The sequence below is a fragment of the Monodelphis domestica genome, chromosome 7 (genome assembly GCF_027887165.1).
Source record: "Monodelphis domestica isolate mMonDom1 chromosome 7, mMonDom1.pri, whole genome shotgun sequence".
Taxonomy (NCBI): Eukaryota; Metazoa; Chordata; class Mammalia; order Didelphimorphia; family Didelphidae; genus Monodelphis; species Monodelphis domestica.
Genome location: NC_077233.1, coordinates 258,084,779 through 258,111,028, shown reverse-complemented (window position 1 = coordinate 258,111,028; position 26,250 = coordinate 258,084,779). Strand labels below are relative to the sequence as shown.

General features: G+C 37.4%; 1 protein-coding gene across 1 annotated transcript in view; it reads right to left on the bottom strand.

Annotated features, from left to right (window-relative positions):
• The window catches only part of TMEFF1 (transmembrane protein with EGF like and two follistatin like domains 1), a 138,854-nt gene that overhangs the window by 78,497 nt on the left and 34,107 nt on the right, over positions 1-26,250 (bottom strand). Inside the window, exon 2 of the mRNA XM_007498056.3 lies at positions 20,492-20,601. Within this exon, the coding sequence (XP_007498118.1) occupies positions 20,492-20,601 (110 nt within the window). The remainder of the gene's footprint in view (positions 1-20,491; positions 20,602-26,250) is intronic.

Here is a 26,250-nt window from a genome sequence, read left to right as displayed (position 1 = left end):
CCCTCTACCAATGTAGATGATGCTCCTTCCATGATTTAAGGACTGTGGCGGAAGACTTCCATCAGCTGGTGGCCAAGCTGATAGGGAAGTCTTTCTGAATTTAGTCTGGTCCTAGGACCACAGATATATAATCTGTCACTACCTTAATAGGGCCTGCCTGATGTTTAAAGGAAGTTCTTCTGAGGAAGCATTCATTTTGATAAGTGTCTCCATTTGAGCCCCAGGCAGAAATGTAATTTGTATGCCAGTATAAAAATAAGTTGTGAGACCTAAATATAGATATTATTTCATTGTGTTCATTATAATTCATTTTGTTTCTCATTAGAGGAATTCAGTTGTAAGAACTCAACAGAGAAATTATTAATATCATTTTTATTATAAATATATAAAGTTATGTCATGACTCAAAAAATTACCAGAGTAAATTGAATTGGAAAAGAATGTTCTCTGGAATTTGTATACTCATTTGCACTCATTTCCCAGAAGTTATCACTGCTACCTACCACCATACTAGCAGAAGGATCACTTCCACTTATTTATTATAACATGAGGAAGGGGGTTAAGGGGGGGTCATATTAGGAATTTCCTTATTTTTTTACTCTTTATTCCTCTAAATCTAACTGGTGATATTTTTCTGACTCCATCTATAGGTTTGGTCCACACACATTCAGAAATCATTTTTTTCATTTGGGCAGGAATTACATAAGAAGTTCCATTTCCATGTACTTGATTTGTTGCTAATGTCCTGCACCTGTTATCTATTCCCTTTGCTTGGATCCCAATGGCTTGTTTACATTTTGGCTTTGGTTCTAGACTTTCCCCCAAGCCCACACAACTCTCCTAGTCGGAGTTCCTGATCCTTCCTGATTGTCTTCTATAGATTACTTGTTAACTGACCTTTTCCGAGCTTTATAAATAAATGATGTTGAAGAACAGGATTTCATTCTCTGGACCATGGCTAATATGCTGAAATAATGGAATCCTCCTAAGAGACTGAGTGCTTTGAGTTAGTTCTAAGAATGCATTTAGCAGAAGCCTCAAGGATTTGATGAAGGTTTTAAATTGAGGCTTAAGTGGGGGAGGGCAGGCAGAAAAATGCACAAATAAAACTATGAATTACAACAGGTTCATCATAGAAATAAAAAAATATTTAAAGGGGTTGAAAATATGACAAAATGGGAGACAAGTGAAATGAAATAATATTTATAGGCTGGGTACTGGCCTAATTCTAGGAACGACAAGCAGAGATGAATGGCATCTAAGAAAGGCTCTTAAGAATATACATGCCTAGGTACTTGCAAATCTAACTAAAAGGGATTTAAACAGGAAAGTAACTGGAGAGACAACGTTTCCCGTGTGTTTTATCAGTCCAGATACCATAAAGAATGACTATTATGTGTGTGGGGAGAAACAATAACAGATGTCCACTTTCTCAATCTATTCAATTATCATGACCTCCTTCACCATCAGCCTTTAAAGTCTTGTTTTAATGTTTATCTGTGCTTTTTATACTACTTGATACATCTAATAAATTTTATACTCCTAAAGAGTGACGATTAAACTAAGGCTGAATTCACAGTTCAACCTAAGAGATGGAGAAGAAAACCAGTCCATAGGAGATTGCCTAGATCCAGTCTGGAATGGAGGCAATAAGCCAATTAGAGAAAAAGAGGCTCAATATTTTTTGTAGAGAGTGATTTTTTGGCGTGAGTAATTTATGAATATTTCCCAGAACATACTTTAATTATTTTTGAACCCAGAGAAAAAGTTAAATAAGGAATTGAACCTGAGGGCAGAAGAGGATTGGGGTATTTATATTCAAGCCTACCTTTTGGCACTGCTGTTGGCATCTAACATTTGCCTGTCCTAAATGATTTTATAATATACACATCTATATCCCTGCTTTCCACAGGGTTCTCTGCTCCCTTTTAGTTGAATTTTGGGAAGGTTAACTTCTATTATTTGCTGTGATCGAGAAAGGTGTCCCCTAAAAAGCTCAGGATTCTCTTGGTTGAGCGATGGGATATGGATAGAGGAAGACTGGGAAGCCCAAGCTAAGTAGGACCAGGTAAGTTTGACAAGAAGACTAAGTTTGAAAACAATAAGCAGAATAGTCAAGTGGATGCTCTAAACATAGGATGTACACAAAATACCAAGGAGGAGGAGGCTATGACTGAATGTGTTAAGAGATTTATTGGCATTGTGACTTCCAAACTTTTAAAGAAATGAACACTTCTGCAAAACCAGTTGAAGTATATTTTTGGAATTTTGAAATAGTCCAGAATAGATCTGGAAAGTGTTTTTGCAAAAGCTCATATGATATTAATGAAACACAGAAATTATTACCATAAGGCACCTATTGCAACATTATCACTATCTCATCAAAAAAGGAGGAAGAGGATTATTGATAGGAATTCTTAGTGCACTTGGGAAAGTAGCCAAAAACTTAAGAGAAATCCTTTTAGGACAAGTAGATGTCAGTTCGCTGAGCAATATTAAAGAAACAACAGATACAAACCACTGGATTTGGTGAATGTGATTAATAATGATTTACCTCTGAAAGACCACCTTAAATGCTTAAGATCCAAAAACTAAATCAAGGGACTCTAACTGGCATCCACATGAACCCAACCAACAATATGCTGAGCAAGAAGCTTCAAAACAAAAAATGTTGAATCAAGTAGGGGATGGATGGGGTTAATGATGACAGCTCAACAAGTCAATAAGAATTTATTAGGCTCCCACTCTGTGTCAGACACTGTGCTGAGTATTGGGGGAAACAAAGAAAAGTAAAAGACAGTCTCTACTCTCAAGTAGGGTCATGTCATTGCACCCTTGAAATGACTAAAACGTTATATCCTTAAGGAGCTAAAACTTAGAGAGCAAAGTAGATTATTCAAGGAAACAGAAACTACAAACAGAACACTAAAGGCTGTAAAAAAAAATCTACTGAATACATAGGCAGCTAAGGGACACAGTGGATGGAGTGGCGCTCTTAAAATCAGACTCTTCTTGAGTTCAAATCTGCCCTTAGTCAGTCATTGGCTGAGTGGTAAATCCCTTCACCCTGTTTGCCTCAGTTGTTCATCTGTAAAATGAGCTAGAGAAGGGAATGGCAAACCACTCCTATATCTTTAGAAACCCCAAATGGAGTCATGAAGAGTCAGAAATGACTGAAAAAAAAACTGAATGACAGACTGAATTCTTAGCATAGATTATGCAAAGAAATAGAAACCGTTCCAACACACAAGACTACAAAAACATGAAGGCTGCAAAAATTTAGCACCTGCTGAATACTTAGCAAGATATAACTTGGTGATTAGAATTCTAGGGGGAGGGAACAAGCATTATTATTATTATTAGGTACTGACTATGTGCCAAGCACTGTGTTAAGTGCTTTCCTAATATTATCTCATTTGAACTTCACAATAACTCTATGAGAGAGGTGCTATTATTATTCCAATTTTACAACTGAGGAAAATGAGGCAGGCAGAAGTTAAGTGATTTGCTTAGTGTCATATACCTAGTATATGAAGCCATTTTTGAATTCAGGTCTTCCTGACCTTATGCCTAGGTCCAACCCACTGTACCACCTAGCAGAAGCTTGCTATCTTTCAAAATCTGGTAGCTGACAAACCTTCATACAATAATACAGACTTAAAATACCCTTGAAAACATAATTAATAATCTGTACTGAGACTGGACCATTATCCCAGATCAGACTGTTGCCCATAATTACTCAGACATGGCAATTATCCATAAAAATCAAAGGATAGCATTTTAATATGTCACAATTTATATTTTAATATGGTGACATATCAAAATATACATCATCTATGTGCTATAGGAAATGAAAAGGTTTTAAAATAGAGTGATCTAGTAAGAAGAGATCAAATCAAAAGGGATTAAGATGGTGTACATATTGTGGGCTTCAGCATTTGATTCCATTAGATTATATTTTGCCATTGTGCTTCCAGCATTAATGCAAAGGCTCTTGGGGTCCTAGCCATTGTATACCCAAAGAATTTTAGGAAAGCCCACTAGACAGAATATGAAAGCATTGTACTACTTGTATATCTAAATTATCTATTTATACTTTTTGTTATTTGTCATTCAGTCATTTTTAGGTAGGTCTGATCTTATTTGGGGTTTTCTTGGCAACAATAGAGTAGTCTGCATTTTCTTCTCATCCCATTTTACAGATGATGATAGTGAGGTAAATGGGGTAAAATGACTTGCCCAGGGTCACACAATTATTAAGTGTTTGAGATCGGATTTGAACTCAGGAAGATGATACTTTCTGACTCCAGCTTTGGCATTCTGTCCACCATACCACCTAATATTTTACCTCTTCTTAAACAGTCTGGAAGTTCCACTGAATTTGCTTGAGCACAGTAGTTTGGTTTTGAATATGACCCTTAATTGAATGACTAATTCTATTGAATAATTAATATTGTCTTTCCTTTTATTATTCATCCCATTATTCTATTTTGACTTTCCCATCTTTTGATTATTTCCCCAAGAATATAAAAAGTTTTGCTTTGCCAAACCCTTTTGAGAGATTCTTGTTAGCCAGACCCTCTTGGAGTTTCTGCAGGAAATCTCTCCCATACGGGCATTTATGTCAATTGAGAAAAAAAATATTGTATAGTTGGAAATTCTTGAACCCATAAAACTACATTATCCAAAATTCCTTTCTGTATTACCTAGAATCCTTTTCCCTTTTCCTGTGCCTCCATGTTTGCATGGTCATGTTATTGTTTTATAAGTTCTTTAGCTCCTCCCTCTTTCTTTCTTCTTTCCTGAGCCAACTGAGTGGGTTTAGGTAGTTCTTTTACTTTAGTTATTATTAATAAAACTTTAAAAATATAATACTTAGTTATTTAATATTTATTTTAATCTTTACTATACATATATATACCTTACTCTGGAGGTTAAGAGTGTTGGCAATCATTTTTGACAGCTCTGGTGCTGTGAACACGGATGCTCTACTTATTATTGTACCCTTGTGTGCAAACTTGGATAATCTTCCATCACAGACTTCCTTCTAAGCCAAATGGCAGAGATGCCACCTCCCTCTGTGGAGCCCTGAGCTGCCTGTGCTTCCTACTCAGTCCACAGGACAGGGCCAAGCAGCATGAGTTAACCAAAGCCTATTTCTAGGGGCTCAGTAGTTTGAGAGCCAGGCCAAGAGATAGGAGGTTCCGACTTCAAATCTGGCCTCAGACACTTCCTAGCTGTGTGACCCTGGGCAAGTCACTTGACCTCCATTGCCTAGCCCTTACCACTCTTCTGCCTTGGAACCAATACACAGTGTTGATTCTAAGATGGAAGGTAAGGGTTTAAAAAGACAAACAAATATTTCTATAAGGAGATTCCCACTGATGTATTTTTTTTCTCTCTGTCTTAAAAGGAGGTGCTCCATATGAGATGTTTTGGAGCCTTTATAGCTACTAAACCCAAAGGGGCAGTCACATGGCACAGTGGGTGAGTTGCTGGACTTGGAGGCATTTCTAATGGGTCATTTAACCACTCAGCCCTCGTTTCCTCCATCGTAAAGTGGGGTTGATAATTCTCCCCTATTTCACAAAAGTGAAAGATCCCCTGTCTAAGGTGCCACACAAATGCTGGCTATAATCCTGATATCACTCAGAAATGAAGGCTGGTCCTTCATCCAGACACCTGCTCCTTCACTTCACATCTCGGGGTGCTCCTGGCTAAGCTAAACTCCGGGTGTCGGTACCTGATATGTTCTTGGTTTGCTTTGAAGGGGTTTTCCCATTCTGGGGTTATTGCCCAAGCATGGGGTGGTTTCCTCCTGGTCTTGATTAATCTAGATTCCTGTATTTACCACAGATCCCATTCTAATAACGTGTCAGGAAGTCACAAGCTTCTCCTAAACAAGGTTCTGTTGTCTGCTGATTCCTGTTTTGAGGGCTTTGAAAGGTGTTTTTATTTTATTTTATTATTTTTTATTTCGGTTTACTAGTTGCCATATATATTGAGTTTGTTAATCCCTGGCTGGATGTGAAAAATGGATCAGAATCATCCTAGTGCAATGATCAATAATAGGGAAATAGGTCTGGATCAATGACACATGTAAAACCCAGTGGAACTGAACTGCTCATTGGCTACAGGAGGGGTTGGGAGGAGGGGAGGGAAAGAACATAAATCACGTATCCATGGAAAATTTTTCTTAATTAATCAATAAAATTAAATTTAAAACAAAAGAAGAAATGGATCATGAGTTCAGAGTTTTATTTACCCCCCTCAGATTGTTTGTCCTTGGCTCCCCTGTGTGTGTCCCACCCAATTCAACAGTATCTTTCATTTTGTGTACGTGTTCTTTGTAATTAAGTTACTGTGCCTTAGTCAGCTCTGACTGCTTGCCATTTGGATTAGATCTGTAGGCTGATGAGTTATAAGAGTACAAGGGCAACTAGGTGGCAAATACTGCCTAGCTGTGTGAGCCTGAGCAAGTCTCTTAACCCCAGTAGCCTGGGACTTACTGTTCGCCTGCTGTGGGACCAATACTTAGTATCAATTCCAATACAGAACACAAAGGTGGTTTTTTGGGTTTGTTTTTTTTTTTTTTGAGTTGTAGTGATACACATATAACTCAGATCTAATCGCCTACCAGTACCAAGAAGAGGAGGCAGGAGAGGGACAGAGGGAGATAAGTTTGGTCATATAACTTGGGAAAACTTGTGTGGGCATTTATTACATGTAATTGGTAATATATATATATGAAGAAAAGAAAAGAAAAGAAAAGAAAAGAAAAGAAAAGAAAAGAAAAGAAAAGAAAAGAAAAGAAAAGAAAAGAAAAGAAAAGAAAAGAAAAGAAAAGAAAAGAAAAGAAAAGAAAAGAAAAGAAAAGAAAAGAAAAGAAAAGAAAAGAAAAGAAAGGAAAGGAAAGGAAAGGAAAGGAAAGGAAAGGAAAGGAAAGGAAAGGAAAGGAAAGGAAAGGAAAGGAAAGGAAAGGAAAGGAAAGGAAAGGAAAAGTTATATAGTGTGATGTGGTATTAAAAGAGGGGGAAAGCTTGAAGGTACCCCTGCTCCCATTAAGCATGCTAACATATTGTCTGTCTTCCCACATAGTTGAAGGAAGTGTCAGTTTCAGAAGGAAAAAGAGAAATCTTTATATCCAAGATGACTCTGGGAATTTAAAAAACCTACATAAAATAAGTATACTTTGAAAGAAAAAATGTAAGGCAAGAAGTAAGCTTGAAACTGAATGGGAAAATGTATAAAAGTCCAATTATGTTGGCATTGAGAGCCTGCCAGCACAAAATTGGAATGGATCCCAGGAAAAGATATTGTCTGTCATGATTGACAATGCTTGAATGCTGGCATGAGTTTTAGTTTTTCTCTTTCTGGTGAGAAGGGGGAAAAATGAACGTGATTTACTCATATAAGGTATAAAGATGGGATTCATTTTTTTAAAGCATAACTAGTTTCCAACCACACTGAGAGACTCATTTTCTGTTTGACTATGAATGTGGAATGACTCCTTATTGGTAGAGAGAAAGTTGAGGGAGAAATGGTAGACCTACAAAAAGGATTTATGGAGTTGATGCTAAAGAACTTTTTGGGAGAGAGACATGCATTGCTCCACATTTCTTGAGGAGAAATGCAAATGGAGGGAAAGCTACAGGCCTGGAGAGGAAACTAGCTGCTCAACATGTCCCTGATTTCCATTCTGCTTCCCAAGAGACTGCCAAATGAAATTCTTGAGTAATATAGAAGGCCCTCCCTCTTGGTTTAAGATTACGTCTTACCTTGCTCCCAGCTAAAGAGCTCATTCATTCTTGTATAATTTTTAGGACATTCTAATTTGGAGCAGTTAGAGAGCATAATGGATAGAGTGCCTGGAGTTATGAAGACTCATTTTCCCTGAGTTCTAATCTAGCCTCAGACACTTACTAGTTGTATGACCCTAGGCAAGACACTTAACCCTTTTGGGTTCAGTTTCTTCATCTACAAAATAAGTTGGAGAAGAAAACAGCAAACCACTCCACCATCTCTGCCAAGAAAACCCCAAATGGGTTCCCAAAAAGTTGAATACAACTGAACAATAACAATAAAAAATTCTCATTTGTGTAACCTCCAATTTTTGTTTGGATATTCTTAATATATGTGATGACCTTTTTGAAAAATGGTATTTGGTGAGAAGGACCCAAGTTTGCAAGTATAAACTAAAAGCTACCCTCTCCCTAAAAGAGTACCAAGGAAAGTGGATTTCCCTCTGAACCAAACATGAAATCCTATACTAGACTAGAGCTATTTGAGGGGAGTAGATATAAATTTTAGCTAAGTATCTTTCTTGAAATTAGGCAAAGGAAGGAGCAAGAATCTAGCTATGGCCCTTCTACTCCCCTCAAGGTTTAAACTGTAGCCTCATCTGGAAAAAAGTAGGCTAGATTCCAGAAATATCTCTCCACAGCACCTTACAACTTTCTGCTGTTCTTCAATCATTTTTAGGTTGTTTCCATGTCTTCTTGACTCCATTTGGGGTTTTCTTGGCAAAGATACTGGAGTGATTTGCCATTTCCTTCTCCAGCTCATTTTACAGATGAGAAAACTAAGATAAAACAGGATTAAGTGACATGTCCAGGGTCACACAGCAAGTAAGTGTCTGAGGCCAATTTTGAACTCGGGAAGATGAGTCTTTCTGACTCCAAGCCCATCACTCTCTATCACTGTACTTTCCTTGTTGCCCACCTTCAAGCTACTTCTATATATTTAGAAAACCTAGGATGTACATGAATATGAATCTTACTGTCAAAAATGTAAACAAAAATATGAACCCTTTGAGCAGAGCTTTATTTTTCCCCCCTGATCTGGTCAGTCAAGAGATAATTTAAATTGTTATAGGTACAAAACGGAATTAGGGAAAGACACACTTTTTTAGTCAAGATTTGTGGGGAAGTGGCGATGGCCTACTGGAGCCAATCTGAGGAAATGATTTGGTTGAATTCAATTATTTGGCAAATTGAAAGAACTATGTACAAAGCTTGTTGTATTTATCTAAGCATCCAAAGGGAATTAAGTAAAAGAAAACAAAATTCGTTTTGAAAAACTAATTAGTCCATTACATAGAAAGAGCATTTAATTGAAATCAGAAACAATGTAAAAAGGAATACCAAAAAATAGTCTATTTGAAACAGATAAAGCAAATAGGGAAGAAGAAAAGCTTAAAATTATGATATTAAAGTTGGGAAAATGTGAAATATTGTAGGAATACACAGAAAAATACTCAAACAACTGGTTTACATTGTAAAACAGAGGGTAAGCTAATGAAAATTCAGCAAAATGAAAGGAAAAATCACTGGTAAGAGCACTGACTCAGATGTTCACATCCCACTTCCGTCGCTTACTCCTTCTATGACCTTGGGCAAATCATTTAACCTTCTTTGTAAAATCTTGGGTCTGAACTAAATGGGTTCTGGGGTTCCTTCCAGCTCTAGATCTAAAACTGTTTGGGGCCAGAAACTATCTCCAAAAGGGAGTTGGAGAAATTTCCAAAGATTTCTGAGCTTAATTTCACAGATGGTGGAATTATGGTGGTATAGCTAATATTCCACAATGATACCTGGAGTATGAGATATACACACAAGTAATAACCTGCACATCGTTGACACATTTTCTGGGAATATGATGTTCATAATGATTTGCCAAATATTAAATGTGCATTTTCTAGTAAATCAAGAATTTCGTCTTGGTAAACATTGATTTGGTTTTGATAAAGAGCTTTAAAACAATGAATAATAATTCCTACCATTTATACAGTGCTTCCTATATGTCAAGCATTATGCTAAGCACTTTACAATTATTATCTCATTAGATCCTTACAACCACCCCAGGAGGTAGATAATATTATTGTCCCCACTTTACAGATGAGGAAACTGAGGCAAATAGGGTTAAGTGATTTATCCAGAGTCACATAGCTAATATGTGTTTGAGGCTGTCTCTGAATTCAAGATGATTTTTCCTGACTCTAGATCTGGCACTCTATCTACTGCACACCTAATTGCCTTTCTCTAAGAATTCCCTAAAACTATGGAATCGAGGAAAGAGCTGCTTGGGTAGTTTCCTCATTTGGGAGTTTCCAAAACCAATGAAATCACAGGTCCAATGATTCCAGCTCCTATTCCTATTCCTATCAAAACGTGATACAGACTGAATAAAGATTCATATAATGAATTTGGGGATTTGTTCCATGGAAATCTGAATGCCACGAAATGAACCCTAATTTCTGTCACATACAAGGTACCAGCTGTAAATAAGCCCCAATATCTGCTGATACTGATGCTAACTGTAGAGATAATTGTATCCTGCTGGCTGTAAATGTTGGGACTCACTGTGTGAGGAAGATTTTCTTAGGACTACAAATTTAACTTAAACGCAACAAACATGATTCATAAATAAGCTTATCAGAAACATTTCTGATCTTTCCCCAGGATCAGAGTTAAAGGAGTCTTGACCCTCCTCACCTAAGAAAGTTCCATTTGTGACTTTTAGATCCTGACTTGACAGATGCTTAAGGGCTGTTATGACAATGTCCCTCTTCCCCTTCTTATAGTGAAATTCTCAGATCAATGAAGGCTAAATTCAATATTATTGTGTATCCCTGAACCCATGTTGATGAAGATACAAAAAGAAAATAACTTTCTTATAGAAATCTGAGGAGTAGCACTAAACCAGTCCTCGGGAAATAAGTACCTTTGTTAAAGAAAAGTTCACATCTTTGTTTATTATTAATAATAATGTTTATTATATAATAACAATAATAATATTTATATAGCACTTACTATGTGTCAGACACTGTACTAAATGTTTTACTAAATTTTTTAACCCTCATTTTCTATCTTAGACTCAATATTGCACACTAGTTCCAAGATAGAAGCATGGTGAGGGCTAGGCGATGGGGGTTAAGTGAAATGCTCAGGATTATCGAGGTAGGAAGAGTCTGAGGCCAGATTTGAACCTAGGACCGTCCCCATCTCTGGGTCTGGCTCTCAATTCACTGAGCCACCCAGCTGCCCCCTTCTAAATTATTCTTAATGAAATACTGCTATACCTTAGGTTACGTTCCAGAAACAAGAAAAGATACTTAGAGAATAGTAGAGTCACATCTATGATGTGTGGTTGCATTCAATGCCTTCCTCCAATGCACCAAGGCAAAACACACATACAAGCAATATGTGTAATAGAATAGAAATCGAATAGAATTCAAGTGGGGAAAAAAATTTGGCTTTCTCTAAATCCTTCCCTGGTCATCCAACAGTACTGTGAGAGCTTCCCTACTTCTTGTTTTTGTTCAGTCATGTCTCAGCCATGTCTGACTCTTCATAACCCTGTTTAGAGTCTTCTTGGCAAAGAGACTTAATGGTTTGCCATTTCCTTGTCCAGCTCATTTTCCAGGTGGGAAAATTAAGGCAAAAAGAGTGAAGGGACTTGCCCAGGGTCACACATCTAGTGTCTGAGGTCAGATTAGAACTCAGGAAGATAAGTCTTCCTCACTCCAAACCTGCATTGTGCTACCTAGCTGCCCCAACTTGGCAAGCACACAGTTTGAGAAAACCTGCAAAGTTAATGTGTAACTCATCCGTCATATGGGACGCTCCGCTGATATCAGGTTGACTTTGCGTAAATGTCTGAAGGCATTTGTTCATTCAAAAATATCTTAGTGGTTGTTAGCAAGTTTATTAGACAGAAAGAAGTTTATTCTTGTGTTCTGGCTAACTGTCACTCTAGCCAAAAAGGTTTTGTAAGACCTTATTCAGTACTCTATAATCCCTTTGTCCACTAAAAATGATAGAGGAAGTCTGTTTAGAAGTTAGATGATCCAGGATCCCTGTAATGCTATGAGGGATAAACAGAATTTCACTGCCCTTATCATCCTTGGTCAAGAAACCTGACGCCCTTCCATCACTTTTTGATGCATGAGGTCTCAGGCTATAGAAGACTGGACTTTCTCTCACTCAATTCCATTGTCCTTGATCTTGCTTGGTTTACAAAACTTGAAAGTACTTCATAAAACCAACCCCCATCAGTTTATAGATGTGGTACGTGAGTGCCAGGAGATTGAGTGACAAGATCACCCAGGAAGGAAGCAGCAGAATTGGGATATGAACCCAGAACCTCTGATGCCAGAGTATGGGTTCTTTCTTCTGCACAATGCTGCCTTGGTGGCACCCTGTTAGCTATGGTAAAGCCTTAATGAAAAGTGCTACGTGTTTTACTAGGAAAAGTCAACATCAGGTAGGATCCACAAAATTCAATGCTCAACCTGGTGTAAACCTGGTTGTTATGAGGACCAAATGAGATATTTGTAAAGCACTAAATACAATGCCCGGCACATAGTAGGTACTTAATAAATGCTTGTTTTTTTCTTTCATTCCTTCCTCCCTACCTTTCCTTCTGCTCCTCTTTCTTTCCTTCTTTCTCTTCTCTCTTTCTTTTCCTTTCTTCCTTTTTCCTTCCTTCCTTCTCTCCTTCCATCCCTTCTTATTTCCTTCCTTTCCTTCCTCATTTCTTTCCTTCTCTCCATTCCTCACTTCTTTCCTTCATTCCTTTCTTCTTTCCTCTCCTCCCTCCTTTCTTTCCCTCCTTCCATACCTTCTTCCCTTCCTTCCTTTCCTTTCCCTCTCTTCTTCCCTCCCTTCTTTCCTTTCTTTCTTCTTTCCATCCTTCCCTATCTCCCTCCCTTCCTTCCTACCAGGCCTTGAGATGTCACAAAAAATCCAGAGTGATCTCCTTATCCTTTCTTCCCCTCTAGCAGTAGCAAGAGGGTGAGGGAATTGAATATGTTAAAAAGAAGACATAGCTTCTATACTTCCTTAGGCTCTCCAGAATAACAACAATACTAATAGTAATAATTAAAATGACATTTATATAATGCTTATTATGTGCCATGCGCTATACTAGTGTTTTGTAATTATTATTATTTTCATTTGATCCTCACAACAACCCTAGGAGGTAGATACTATTATTATTTTCATTTTGTAGATGATGAATTTGAGGCAATCAAAGGTTAAATGATTTGCCCAAGGTCACACAGCTAGTATATATGGAATATATACTATATATAATATAGAATTAATAATAATATAATATTATATATAATAATAAATATATATAATACAAATATATATTATTATATGTCACATATAATAATATATAATATAGAATATATGGCAAGTATATTGCCAAGAGGAATTGAGGGAGGATCTAGCCTTGCTTCCAGTCGAGCAACATGAAACTCCAAGAGCAGTGTTCAAAGAGTTAGGCTTGAGCCACCTCTTCTGCTTTGTGTTTCTCTGTCTGATCTTAGTTGGCTGAACAATGAGCCCAAGTGGACCTTTGGAGAGCAGCTTTCTTGGTGTCTGAGATGGAGCTTGCTGCTTGTTTGAGAGCTTATCTCTCTATGTCCATTACAAAGCTTCTTAGAAGAGAATGTGACAGAAGAATGAGTCTGAGCTCTGACCTCTTTTACCAAGAAAATATTGGAAAGAAGTGTTTGGATGGTGCAAAACTGAAAGGAAATGTAAAATGACTCCTTAACAGTCCTGCAAATTGTAGTATGTTTTGATGGTTTATGTCAACTTCTGGGAAAATATAACAGTAGTTGTGTTATTATTGCTGCTACTTAAGGTTTAGCTTTTGGGCTTTTTTCTGTCAAAGTGCCCATGTGAATCTTTTTGTATTTAGCATTTCTTTTTTCAAAGGGGAAACAAATATCTTATCTCTATCTGTTCTACATTGCCCATTGAATGTCTTTCTACTCTCCAGTTTTGAGCAGACTCTAGATGGAGCCAAGCCTAAGCTTTAATTGATTCTCCCAAGGGATTTCAGAATGAATGAAAAACCATCACTATCACCACCACCACAACAACCTAACCTCTCCTTTTAGGTGGCCAGACTTCCCCTAGGCCTGAATCTGATCTGTCTTGCACTGATCCAGAGCTAAAAGAGTTCTCTTAGTGGAAAAGGAGAAGCTGAAATTCTCTTAACCCCTCTGAGTCTAGTAGTGGTTCTGTTAAACCTGCCTCAGTCACACAGATCACTGGGATTCAAGTTCAGTGTGGGAAGACTGCCCAGTGGTAAAGTGAATGCCCCAGCTGCCTCACTGTGACTTCTGATTAAAGAAGGAAGACCCCACCTGAGATCCAGGCTCCTAGCTAGTTATATCATTGTTATTATTGTTCATTCCTGTTTTTCAGTCATGTCCGGCTCTTCATGACTCCATTTGGGGTTTTCCTGGCAAAGATACTGGAGTGGTTTACTATTTCCTTCTCAAGTTCACTTTATAAATGAGGAAAATAAGGCAAACAGTTAAGTAACTTGCCCAGGGACACAAAGCTAGTAAGTATCTGAGACCACATCTGAACACAGGAAGATGAGTCTTCCTGACTCCAGGACTTATACTCTACTCACTTTGCAACCTAGTTGTGCCATTAGTTTTTCAGTGGTTCTGGGTGGAAATAGTATCATCCTCTATTGTTGGGATTTTCTGCTTGCAATCCCCTCAGACTGAGTCCAGAACACCTGTCCTCTCCCCTTCCCCCAACCAATACAAGGCTTCCATGTTACCAAGGGAACAATGGAGAGAAACTCCTCTATGACCTTGTAACAGACTGAGAATGCCCTGCACCGATCTCGAATCTTTCACCAAAAAATTACCCGTGTCTGTCCATTTACTACCTTTAACCATTTCACAGAGCTTCAGACCAACCAGTATCCCTGATGTTTGCAATATCTCTCCTACTGAGGCTTGATACTATTCTTGGATAGAGGTGGGGAGGGACCTTGCCTACCATTATTGAACAGGGTCCAAGATCCCTTTGAAGAACAAAGTACCTTGTGGCACTCTGTTCTCCCTGCTTTAAACTATTAGCCAATCCCTGTCTGGACTTTTGGTGCCTCTCCCTAATTTCAAGGTTTTTGGTGGATTTATTGATTTTCCCAAGAAGGACACAGTCCCTAATTTCCAAGGATAAGCAGCTCTTGTTTATTATCTGTGTGATCCACATAATCTACCCAGCTCTTCAGAATTTTACTACCTTGTGTTGTCTCACTAACCTCCCTAAACACCTCTCCCAATGTAAAGTCAAATTTCTCCTCCGCTGACTTATGGGGACTGACTGCCATAAAGTCACTCTATTTTATTTGTGATGTTAGCAATATAAGGATGGCTGATGCAGAACTTAGCTAAATGAAGTTGGTCCTGGGTCTCTGGCTGCCTCTTCTGTTTTCTGTTTCTTTTTCTCATTGACCATTGAACCTGAGATGTACCTTTGGGAAGCTACCTGGATGCCTTAATTGTTGCTGGTTGCTCTTTGGGAAATGGTTTTTCTACGTCCACTATAGCCTCTTAGGGGAGAATATGACAGCAGGATAAGCCCAAGCTCTGGCCTGCCTTACCAGACCACAACTGATGGGAATTGTTTGAACAATGCAGAACAGAAGCCCTTAATCTGAAGTCCATGAACTTTTTTAAAAATTTGGTAACTTTATTTCAAAATGACTGGTTTCATAATAAAAATGACAATCCTACCCAAATTAATCCACTTATTCAGTGTCATACCAATCAAACTACCAAAAAACTTTTTTATTGAATTAGAAAAAATTATAACAAAGTTCATCTGGAAGAACAAAAGATCAAGAATATCAAGGGAAGTAATGAAAAAAAAATGTGAAGGATGAGGGCCTAGCAGTACCACATCTTAAACTGTACTATAAAGCAGTGGCCATCAAAACAATATGGTACTGGTTAAGAGAGAGAAAGGAAGATGAGTGGAATAGACTAGGGGTAAATGACCTCAGTAAGCTAAGTGTTTGATAAACCCAAAGACCTCAGCTTTGGGGACAAGAACTCACTATTTGACAAAAACTGCTTGGAAAATTGGAAAACAATACAGGACAGATTAGGTTTAGATCAACATCTCACACCCTATATTAAGATAAATTCAAAGTGGGTAAATGACAAATATAAAGAGTAAAATAATAAATAAATTAGGTGAACATAGAATAATATACCTGTCAGATCTGTGGGAAAGGAAGGAATTTAGGGCCAAGCAAGAGATAAAGAACATTGCAAAATATAAAATGAATGACTTTGATTATATCAAATTAAAAAAGGTTTGTACAAACAACACCAATGCAACCAAAATTAGAAGGAAAGCAACAAACTGGGAGAACATTTTTATAACAAAACTCTCTGACAAAGGTTTAATTTCCCAAATATATAAGGAACTAAGTCAAATCTACAAAAAAATCAAGCCATTATCCAATCGACAAATGGTCAAGGGACATAAATAGGCAGTTTTCACAGGATGAAATAAAAACTATCAATAAGCACATGAAAAAGTGTTCTAAGTCCCTCCTGATTAGAGAAATGCAAATTAAAACTCTGAAGTATCACCTCACACCTAGTAGACCAGCCAATAGACAACAAATGAAAGTGATAAATGTTGGAGGGGAATGTGGCAAAATTGAAACACTAATACACTGCTGGTGTTGTGGATTGGTCCAACCATTCTGGAGGGCAATTTGCCCTCCAAATTTGCCCTCCATAGTTCTGGAGGGAACTATGCACAAAGGGCACTAAAAGACTGTCTGCCCTTTGATCCATCCATATCATTGCTGGGTTTGTACCCCAAAGAGATAAGGAAAAAGACTTGTACAAGAATATTCATAGCCTCGCTTTTTGTGATGATGGCAAAAAATTGGAAAATGAGAGGATGCCCTTCAATTGGGGAATGGCTGAATAAATTGTGGTATATGTTGGTGATGGAATACTATTGTGCTCAAAGGAATAATAAAGTGGAGGAATTCCATGGGAACTTGAACAACCTCCAGGAAGTGATGCAGAGTGAGAGGAGCAGAACCAGGAGAACATTGTACACAGAGACTGATACATTGTGGTACAATTGATTGTAATGAACTTCTCTACTAGTAGCAATGCAATGACCCAGGAGGATCCAGAGGAACTTATGAGAAAGAACGCTATCCACATTCAGAGAAAGAACTGTAGAACCAGAAATAAATTAGAAAAATATATGATCAACCACGTAGTACGATAGGGATGTAATTAAGGTTTTGATGTTAAAGGATCACTCAACTACAAATATGAATAACATGGAAATAGGTTTTGAACAATGATACATGCATAAACCAGTGGAACTGCTTGTCAGCTTTGGGAGGGGGGAGGAAAAAGAGGGGGGCAGATAGCCATGGGAAAATATTATAAATAAAAAAATTTTAAATGATTGGTTTCATTTATACTATGTATTTTATGTTATAAGTTAAAAAAAACATTCTGAGGAGTCTGTAGGCTTCAGATTTGTCAAAGGCATCTAGGATACAAAAGTTTTATAAATACACTATACGGTCTTTCCTCTTGGCGGGATATGGCAACCACTCCTCTATGTTTCCCTGCCATCCCAAATTTTTCTCTCATGCACCTAGGAAGCACTGACAGCTACCATATCATCTCAAGAGGTCAATGTTCCGCTGGGGCAATTTTTCTCTACTATGGGATAGGAATTGCTTTGGTAGAGATTATCATCTAGACCAGTGTCTTGAGAAGGTGCTAAATATAATTGCTGCTTCCCTTGAAGCCCTCCAGGCTTCTGCCACTGAAGAAATGGCCTTCCCAAACTACCACACTTGAGACAACATCCTGGCTTCTAAAGATGGAGCGTGCGCCCTTCCTGGTTATGGTGCCACCTATTAGGGAGTTATAGAGTGCAATGACAATCAAGCACTCATGTGTGTGTATGTGTGTATATGTCGCCTTGACTCCCTGGGAGCCATAATTATGGGCTGGTTCTCATTAGCATTAAGTAGATTTGGAGTCTTATTGCTGGCTTTGTACTAAGCTGCTGGCTTTCTTCCAGATGCTAGCCCTTTGTCCCTAGCCCTAGGAATAAAATCTGCCTCAGGCTCCTTGATCTATACCAAGACAACTTTTTCTGAAGGTGTTAGCTGCCTCCTGTTCATTGACAATATGGACGTTCTTAGCATCCTCCCTCTTGACTTCTGTGTTATAAAAGCAAAGGAAGGAAGGAAGGAAGGAAGGAATGAAAGAAGGAACAAAGGAAGGAAAAAAACAAGCATTCATTTGGTAGTTATGTTGCCAGGAGCTATTCTAAATACTTTACAAATATTATCTCATTTGATCTTCCCACAATACTGGAAGATGGGTGCTTTTGTTATCCTCATTTTACAGAGAAGGAAACTGAGGCAAGCAGAAGTTAGGTGACTGGCCCAGGGTCACTCAGCTACAATATATTTGGGAACCAGAACTGAGCTCAGGTCTTCCTGACTCCAGGCATGCCACTCTATCCACTATGTTACCTAGATGCCTTGGAAGGACTGTGGTTTCAGTTCAGGCTGACCAGACCACTAGATTCCAGGTCTGTTTTTTTGTTGTACTTCTAGAATCATAGCATGAATTAAAAGGCACTACAATTATGGAAGGAAAGCCCCTTCTCTGGATAGAGAATGAAAGGCTAGAATTTCTGATGATCCATTAATCATATATTAACATTTTACCTTTCTCTGGATAGACTAGAGGTTGTTGCTATGCCACAATGGTTCATCCTTGAATAGAATGGACTTTGGCATAAGGAACTCCCAGCTGAAGAAACTCCCCCTAACAGTTCAGGCTGGCACCCCCTCTGCCAGCCTTGAGCACCAAAAGATTTAAAGACTTACCCACAGCCAGGATGTGTCAAAGGTGGAACTTGAACCCAAACTTTTTTGATTCTGAAGTCAGATCTCTCAGCTGCCTCTCATCTTAGTTTTTTAATATATCCATTAATTTAATAAGTAATGATATTTATTCATTAATCTTATCTAATTAATGGGGTACAGTAGGTGGAGCACTAGGAAGTCAGGAAGACCCAATTTCAAATTTGTCTTCAGACACGTATTAGCTTGTGATCCTGAGGAAGTCACTTAACCTCTGTTTGCCTCAATTTCTTCAACTGTAAAAAGGGGATAACAGTATCTACTTTGTAGGGTTGTTGTGAGAAAAAAGAAAGGACATAGCACAATGCTTGGCATGTGCCAGGAGGTGCTTTATAAATGCTTATGCTCTTCCCTTTCCCCTAGCTCACAAGCCAAGAATGATTTTTATATATTTTAAAGAATTCTTTTAAAACTGCATGTAAATACAATTATATTTTTAATATATAAACATTCAGCTTATAGGTCATACATAAACAGGCAGTGGGCCAGATCTAGCCCATAAGTCAGAATTTGCTGACCCTGATGTAACCCTTTCCTTGTACTGTGTTTCCTATTATTTGATTTTATTCTTCCGATCCCTTGATTCTGCTTCCTATAATGGTAGAATTATAGAGATAAAAGTAAAAATTTTTTTAAACCCTTACCTTCCGTATTGTAGGCAATACTGTGTATTGGCTCCAAGGCAGAAGAGTGGTAAGGGCTAGGCAATGGGGGTCAAGTGACTTGCCCAGGGTCACACAGCTGGGAAGTGTCTGAGGCCAGATTTGAACCTAGGACCTCCCATCTCTAGGTCTGGCTCTCAATTCACTGACTACCCAGCTGTCCCCTGTTTATACTGTTCTTAAAATTTCTTTTAAAAATTGGAGGTTCACATATGATACCAGTGGAATCATGTGTCGGCCACGGGGGGTGGGAGGGAGGAAAAGAAAATGATCTTTGTCTTTAATGAAAAATGCATGGAAATGATCAAATAAAATACTATAAAATTAAAAAAAACAAAAAACAAAAAAATATATCACATATTAAAAAAAATGGGAGGTTCAATTTACCACATAAGATAATATTTTCCCCTCCCTTTTCTTGTCCTAGGACTATTTCTATCTGAACCCCATAAAAAGTGAGAATAAGACAATGAAGATAACGATGATGATAACTTGTATTTATAGAAAACTTTTCATCTTTTCTAAAGCAATTTCACATGTATTATCTCATTTTATTCTCAAAACAGCTCACAACAACCAGGAGGCAGGGGAACTCATAAGAGAGAAAGAATCTGTTGACTACATACCCATTTTCCTATATGGAGTCAAAAAGATGTCAAGTCTTTCAACTATCAAAATATCAGCTACATTTTACCAAACTTTATATTCTCATTCTGAATGAGAAAGTAAATAAGAAGAGAAGAAAATTGCAGCTAAACAGGAATATGTCTACTGGACCCTCCTTGAGGAGGCAAATAAAGGAATTGGCAAAGCTGGTTTTTATTGTTCATCCACAGACAACAAAAATCACCATTTAATGAGATATTTGGTCACCCTGAATTGCAGTGTTCATATTAAGTACTTGCCAAAATCACAGCTCACAGGTCAACCCTTGTTGCAGAGGATGATGAGAAGAAATTGCACAAAGACCTCAACAATACTCTAAATTAACTTAACATATAATTTAATGCTAAGTGGCGAGAAATAGTACATGGCAAATAAATGGAGAAATAATAGAGTTAACAGTCTCACCTGAAATTGGCATGCACATTTCAAACCATCTCCATCTTCTTTACAGAGTCCTCCATATTTACAAGTTGATTCATCACAAACTCTTACATCAGACTCTCTCACATTTAATTCTGAAACGGAAGAAAAAATAACATTTCACATATCCTGATAAACTCATTTGACTTTTTTTCTTAGATTTGTGTCTAAATTTGTGCTTTATAAATAAACAAGTTTGAAATGTGTTGTGGATCATGTTCTTGTGAATAAAATGGAAAAACACAAAATAATAAAAAGTGTCAAAGCAAAGCCTTCTATAAAATTCATAATTTTCAAGTGCCCCTCCCCAAAGAATATATCATAATCAAGAAAAAGTGACCAAAATAGCTTTAAGGAGGCCAAAGTTCAAATTTTTATTATTTAATAATTGATATTTACGTAGATCTTTAAAGTTTGAAAAATGCTTGACATGCATTATTTCCATTTCAGTGTCATAACAGCTCCTTAAAGGGGGACGTTCTCCAGCTGTGAGTATTCCCAGGGACTAGCCTATGGTCATAGAGCTACTACATTTCAGAGCTGCAATGTGAATCTAGTCTTCTTGACTTAAAGTCCAGCAAGCCAAACGACTACCATGCTGCTTATCATAATTCTGTTCCAATTCTAAACCCTGTGATCCAAATTACAAAAATCTCTAGAGCTTTCACACTTAGAGCTGCCAACATTTTTGAAGATTTTTTTCTTGCTATTTTTACCCAGTGCTTTAGATTTGATGAGAAAAATGAATAATTGATACTGTCAGTAAGAAAGTTAACTCATAAAATTTCAGGGCCAGAAGGGACCTTTGAGATCATTGGATAATAATTCTAGATTAGGAAGGAACTTCAGAGGTCATTTAGTCCAACCTTCTCATTTTACAGATGAGGAAACTGAGGACTGGGGAGTTTAAGTGATTCATCCTTATGGTAGCTTCACTAGATGGCATACTTATAAATATATAATATATATGTATATATATTATAACATTAATTATAAAATCAAGAAACCAGAAAGTTGGAGAATATGTACTTTAATGCTTATAAGTATGGATGATAATGGATGATAACGTAGGCTCTGAAATGTCAAATTCCTTGACCAGGATCACACTAGAATGAAGTTATCAGGCTTCCTGAACTTGTACTCCATCCAATTATTTTAAGATTAGGCACTGTGCTTGGCACTGAGGAAACGAAAATAAAAAAGTTTCTGCCTCAGTGAGATTGTTTTATTGTAGGTCTACAAGTGTCAATAGATATAAGGCAATTTGAGGAAAGAGTACTAATATTCAAGTAGTGTCCAGAATATCTTTATATTTTATATAAAGGTGTCACCTGCCTAGAACCTTGAATAAAGTTAAAGATTCCAAGAAACTCATAAGAGAATGGAGTACACTCAAAGGCTAGAGGCAAGAATCTATACAAAAGCCAATAGATAAGGCAAGATATCAAATTTGGGTAACAGCCAGTTTGTCTGGAATGTACAGTAGGCAAAGAGAGTTACTATGAAATAAATCTGGAAAGGTAGGTTGGAGCCAGATTATTGAAGGTTTTAAATACCCAGCCAAGAAGTTTGTTGTAAAGTTTCTTCCTAGAGACAACTGGGGGCCAATGAAATTTTTTGAGCAGGGGAATGACATGATCAGATCAGATCTACCTTAGGAAGATCGTTTTGATATCCATATGGAGGATGGATTGGGGAGGAAAGAGAATGGAAACCAATTAGGAGCCCACTTTAGTAGTCCAGGAGAGTGACCTGAGCAGGAATCAAGACTATGAAAAATGTTATAGAGATAAAATTGCTAAGATGTGAAAGCTGGTTGGATATAGAAGATGAGAGAGAGGGAAGAGTGAAAAATGACTTGGAGGTGATGAGCCTAGGTTAACTGAAGATAAATTTTTAAGTTGATTCATGTATCTCAAATCTAACAAGGTGAACAAAATCAACCAAAATTTGAGCATCTTTTTGGGCAATTTGTTGATCAATCTTCTTCCCTTTCCAATGAATGTTCCACTGATACAAAATGTCACCTAGGGCACAAACACCATGACTGAGAGTCAACAAGACCGTAAACCTTGTGGGATGTGGTTAAAAATTAAAAACCTCTTTTATCTTAGATTAAAAATTAAAAGGTTAAAAAAATCTGTAAACTTATTCTCACTGAAAATCTGTAACTAGAAAGCTGAAGTAGTGGAATTCTAGCAAGGATCCAAACAACAAAAGGGTTAACATCTTGTAGACTGTACTTGCCCTTGGTAAGTCCCTTTTCTTCCTCATCAGGAAAAGGAAGGCACCTAAAAAGTCATTAAATTGTGTATACCCTTTTAACACCACCTGGTTTCTATTCCAAAAACATCCAAGGAAGAGAAAAAGAATACATATGCACAAAAATATTTATAACAGCTCTTGTAGTGTTAAAGAACTGGAAAAGTGCCAGAAAGTAAAAGGGCGCCTATCAATTGGGAATTGTTGAACAAATTATGGTATATGAGTTTAAAAGAGAATGCCTTTTAAGAAATTATAAAAGTTATAAATTATAAAAGTGCCTTAAGAAATTATAAAAGGGACAAATTCAGAGAAATCTGATAAGAATTGGATGAACTGATGCAATGTGGCATGAACAGAACCAAGAGATCAATTTCTATAATAGCACAAACATCGTAAAGTCAAACTACTTTGAAAGTCTTAAGAATTCTAATGAATGCTATCACCAGTCATGACTCCAGAAGATAGATGATGAACGATATCACCTCTTGTCAGAGATACGACGGATTCAAAAGGCAGAATGATACATACCTCTTTGGACATGGCACAAGCAGGAATTTGTTTTGATTTATTATATGCATATTTGCTACAAAGTATTTTGGAAATGGGAAAGGAGGTAAAGAAAATAAATGTTAATTGATAAAATGAATTAAAAAATAAAATGAAGGGATCAGATTAGATAATCTCTAAAGTCCTATCAATGTCTAAAATTCTATGATTAGACTTTGTTAGTTAAAAAAAGAAACAAGGGGCCAATTTGTCCAGAGTACTCTAGTCCTTTTCATCTGTTTCTTACTCCTGGATTTCACAACATAAACTTCAAAAACTGACTCAGCTAGAAGCTTGTGCAATTTGTTCCATCTGTCCTGGCTGTGTTTTGTTCCCTCCTACACCTCATCTGCTCTCCCCATGTTAGGAAGATAATAATAGTAGTAGCTAGCACTTATAGAGTTTTAAGGTTTGTAAAGCATTTTATATATGTGTGTGTATATATATGTATATATATATATAATATCTCATTTAATCCTTATACCACTCTGTGAAGTAGGTGCTAAAGCTCAGATTTTAGAGATGAGAAATTTGAAGTTGAGTTTATGTGACTTGCCTGGGATCACATAGCTAGGAAATGTCTGAGACAGGATTTGAACTCGGACTTCTTGACTCCAAGTCCAACTTTTCTAACCACTTTGTCACCTCGCTGCTTTGAAATGTCATGGGAATTCTTATCATCTGCATCCTCTCTCCTGGGAGGAAGCATCCAACTATTCCACCTGGAGACTTGCCAGGAGTAAATCCAGGGAGCTGATATTTTGAACCTGACCAGTCAGCAAACAACAGTGACTGTGTGTGTACTCTGTACTAACACTGGGGTAAATAAGTCTGAGTCAGAGAGGAAGCTGGAGTCACAGTCCCTGTATTTTTTATAATGTGAGAGACGATTAAAGCACAAACAAAAAAAGACACAAGTAAATATTACAAAAGAAGTAAAAACAAATAGTCTTTTTTTCTCTTCTGGTTTAGAACTCCTCGTGATTTAGGTTTTTGCTTCTGCCTTTGACGACCATTGATGATTCTTCTTTTCTTCTCTTTCCTCCTTTCTTTTCTATTTACTTGAGATGGAAGGACATTGTACAGTAAGTTCTCATTTTCCTTTCAGATCACTCCTTCTTGGCTGACTCTTCTCATCTATTCGCTGTGGTCCTGCCCCACGCTCAGTTCTGAGCCCATTACTTTATCCTATCTACATAGATTCCTTTGGGGAGAACACATCAGTGTATGGTTCCCACTTACTATCAAAGTTACACATTCAGCCTCAAGGTAAATAATAAGTACTTCTGACCAATTTACCCCAGGTAGACTGAGGGAGCTAGAAATAAGCTGAAAATCAGACATAAGTTCTTCATTAGCCAAGTTAATGCACCATGAAAATGAGAGTGGCTTAACTTGGGGAACAAAATTTACAGCATTTCCATTATTTCCTTCATCAGTAGTCTGCTTTAAAGGTTTATGCGACATTCTAACACTCCTACTATCTGGAAATAAAAACCCACAGGGGAAAAAATAAGCAAGATGTCTGTAAATGTCTTAGAGGTGGGCTACGGTTGTTAGATTGCCTTGACTATTTTTTTAACCCTTACTTTCCATCTCAGAGTCAATACTGTACACTGGCTCCAAAGCAGAAGGAAGGCAGGAAGGGCTAGATAATGGGAGGGTAAGTGACTTGCCCAGAGTCACACAGCTAGGCAGTGTCTGAGCCAGATTTGAACCCAGGAACTCCCATCTGGCTCTCGCTCCACTGAGTTATCTCCTCTACTGCTTTGACTTTTTAAATTCCTTCTAGTATTTGACGAATTTTATATGTTTTTAGAGGCTCTATTGTTGCCTATCTTGTTGGCAAATGCCTTTATATAAATATGTGTGTGTGTGTGTGTGTGTGTGTGTGTGTGTGTGTGTGTGTGTGTAGGTACTATTCTGAACAAATGAGCATCCATTGATGGCCATATGTTATCATGTAAGGCATACAAGAAAAAGTATGTCATGGCTTTTCCTTTCAAACAGTTTCTAGTAGAGAGGGCAAGCATAAAAGAATTCATGAAGAATACATAGTATATATTTGGCAGCTAAATTGTGTGAAATAGTCTATAGGTGCTGTTAGAATTATGGAATGACTAGCCAGTGAAGCTAGGTAGCATAGTGACTAGAGCACTGAGCTTGAAATTAGGAAGACTCATCTTCAAATCCAACTTCAGACATATATGTGCCTCTAGCCAAGCCACATGACTCTGTTTCCATTTTCTCATCTGTAAAATGAGCTAGAGAAGAAAATCACAAGTCACTCCATTATTCTAGCCAAGAAAACTCCTAATGGGATCACAAAGAGAGAGACTCAACAACAACAAAGTCCAGCTCCAGGAAAGAAACATCCTAAAGGAAAATAGTGTGGCACAAATACCTATGAGAGATCATAAACCAGAAATTTGCAAAATAATAATAATAAAAATAATAATAATAATAGCATTTATTTAGTGCTTTAAGATTTACAAAGTGCTTCCCATATATTAGCCCATTTTATCCTTATAAAAAACCTAGTGAAGAATGGGCTATTATTTTTTAATTTTTATTTTAAAATATTTTTCCATGTTTACATGATTCATTTTCTACCTCTCCTCTTCCCTCCTCCCTCCCAGAGCCAACAAGCAATTCCACTGGGTTGTACAAGTGTTGTCACTTGACACCTATTTCCATATTATTCATTTTTGCTATAGAGCGATCTCTTAAAGCCTAAACCCCCAATCACATACCCATATATACATGTGATAAGTGATGTCATATGTTTTGCTTTTGCATTTCTACTCCCATAGTTCTTTCTCTCCATGTGGTTAGCATTCTTTCCCATAAGTCCTTCAGGAGTGTCTTGGCTTGTTGCATTGCTACTAGTAGCAAAGTTCATTACATTGGATCATTCCACAATGTTTTACTTT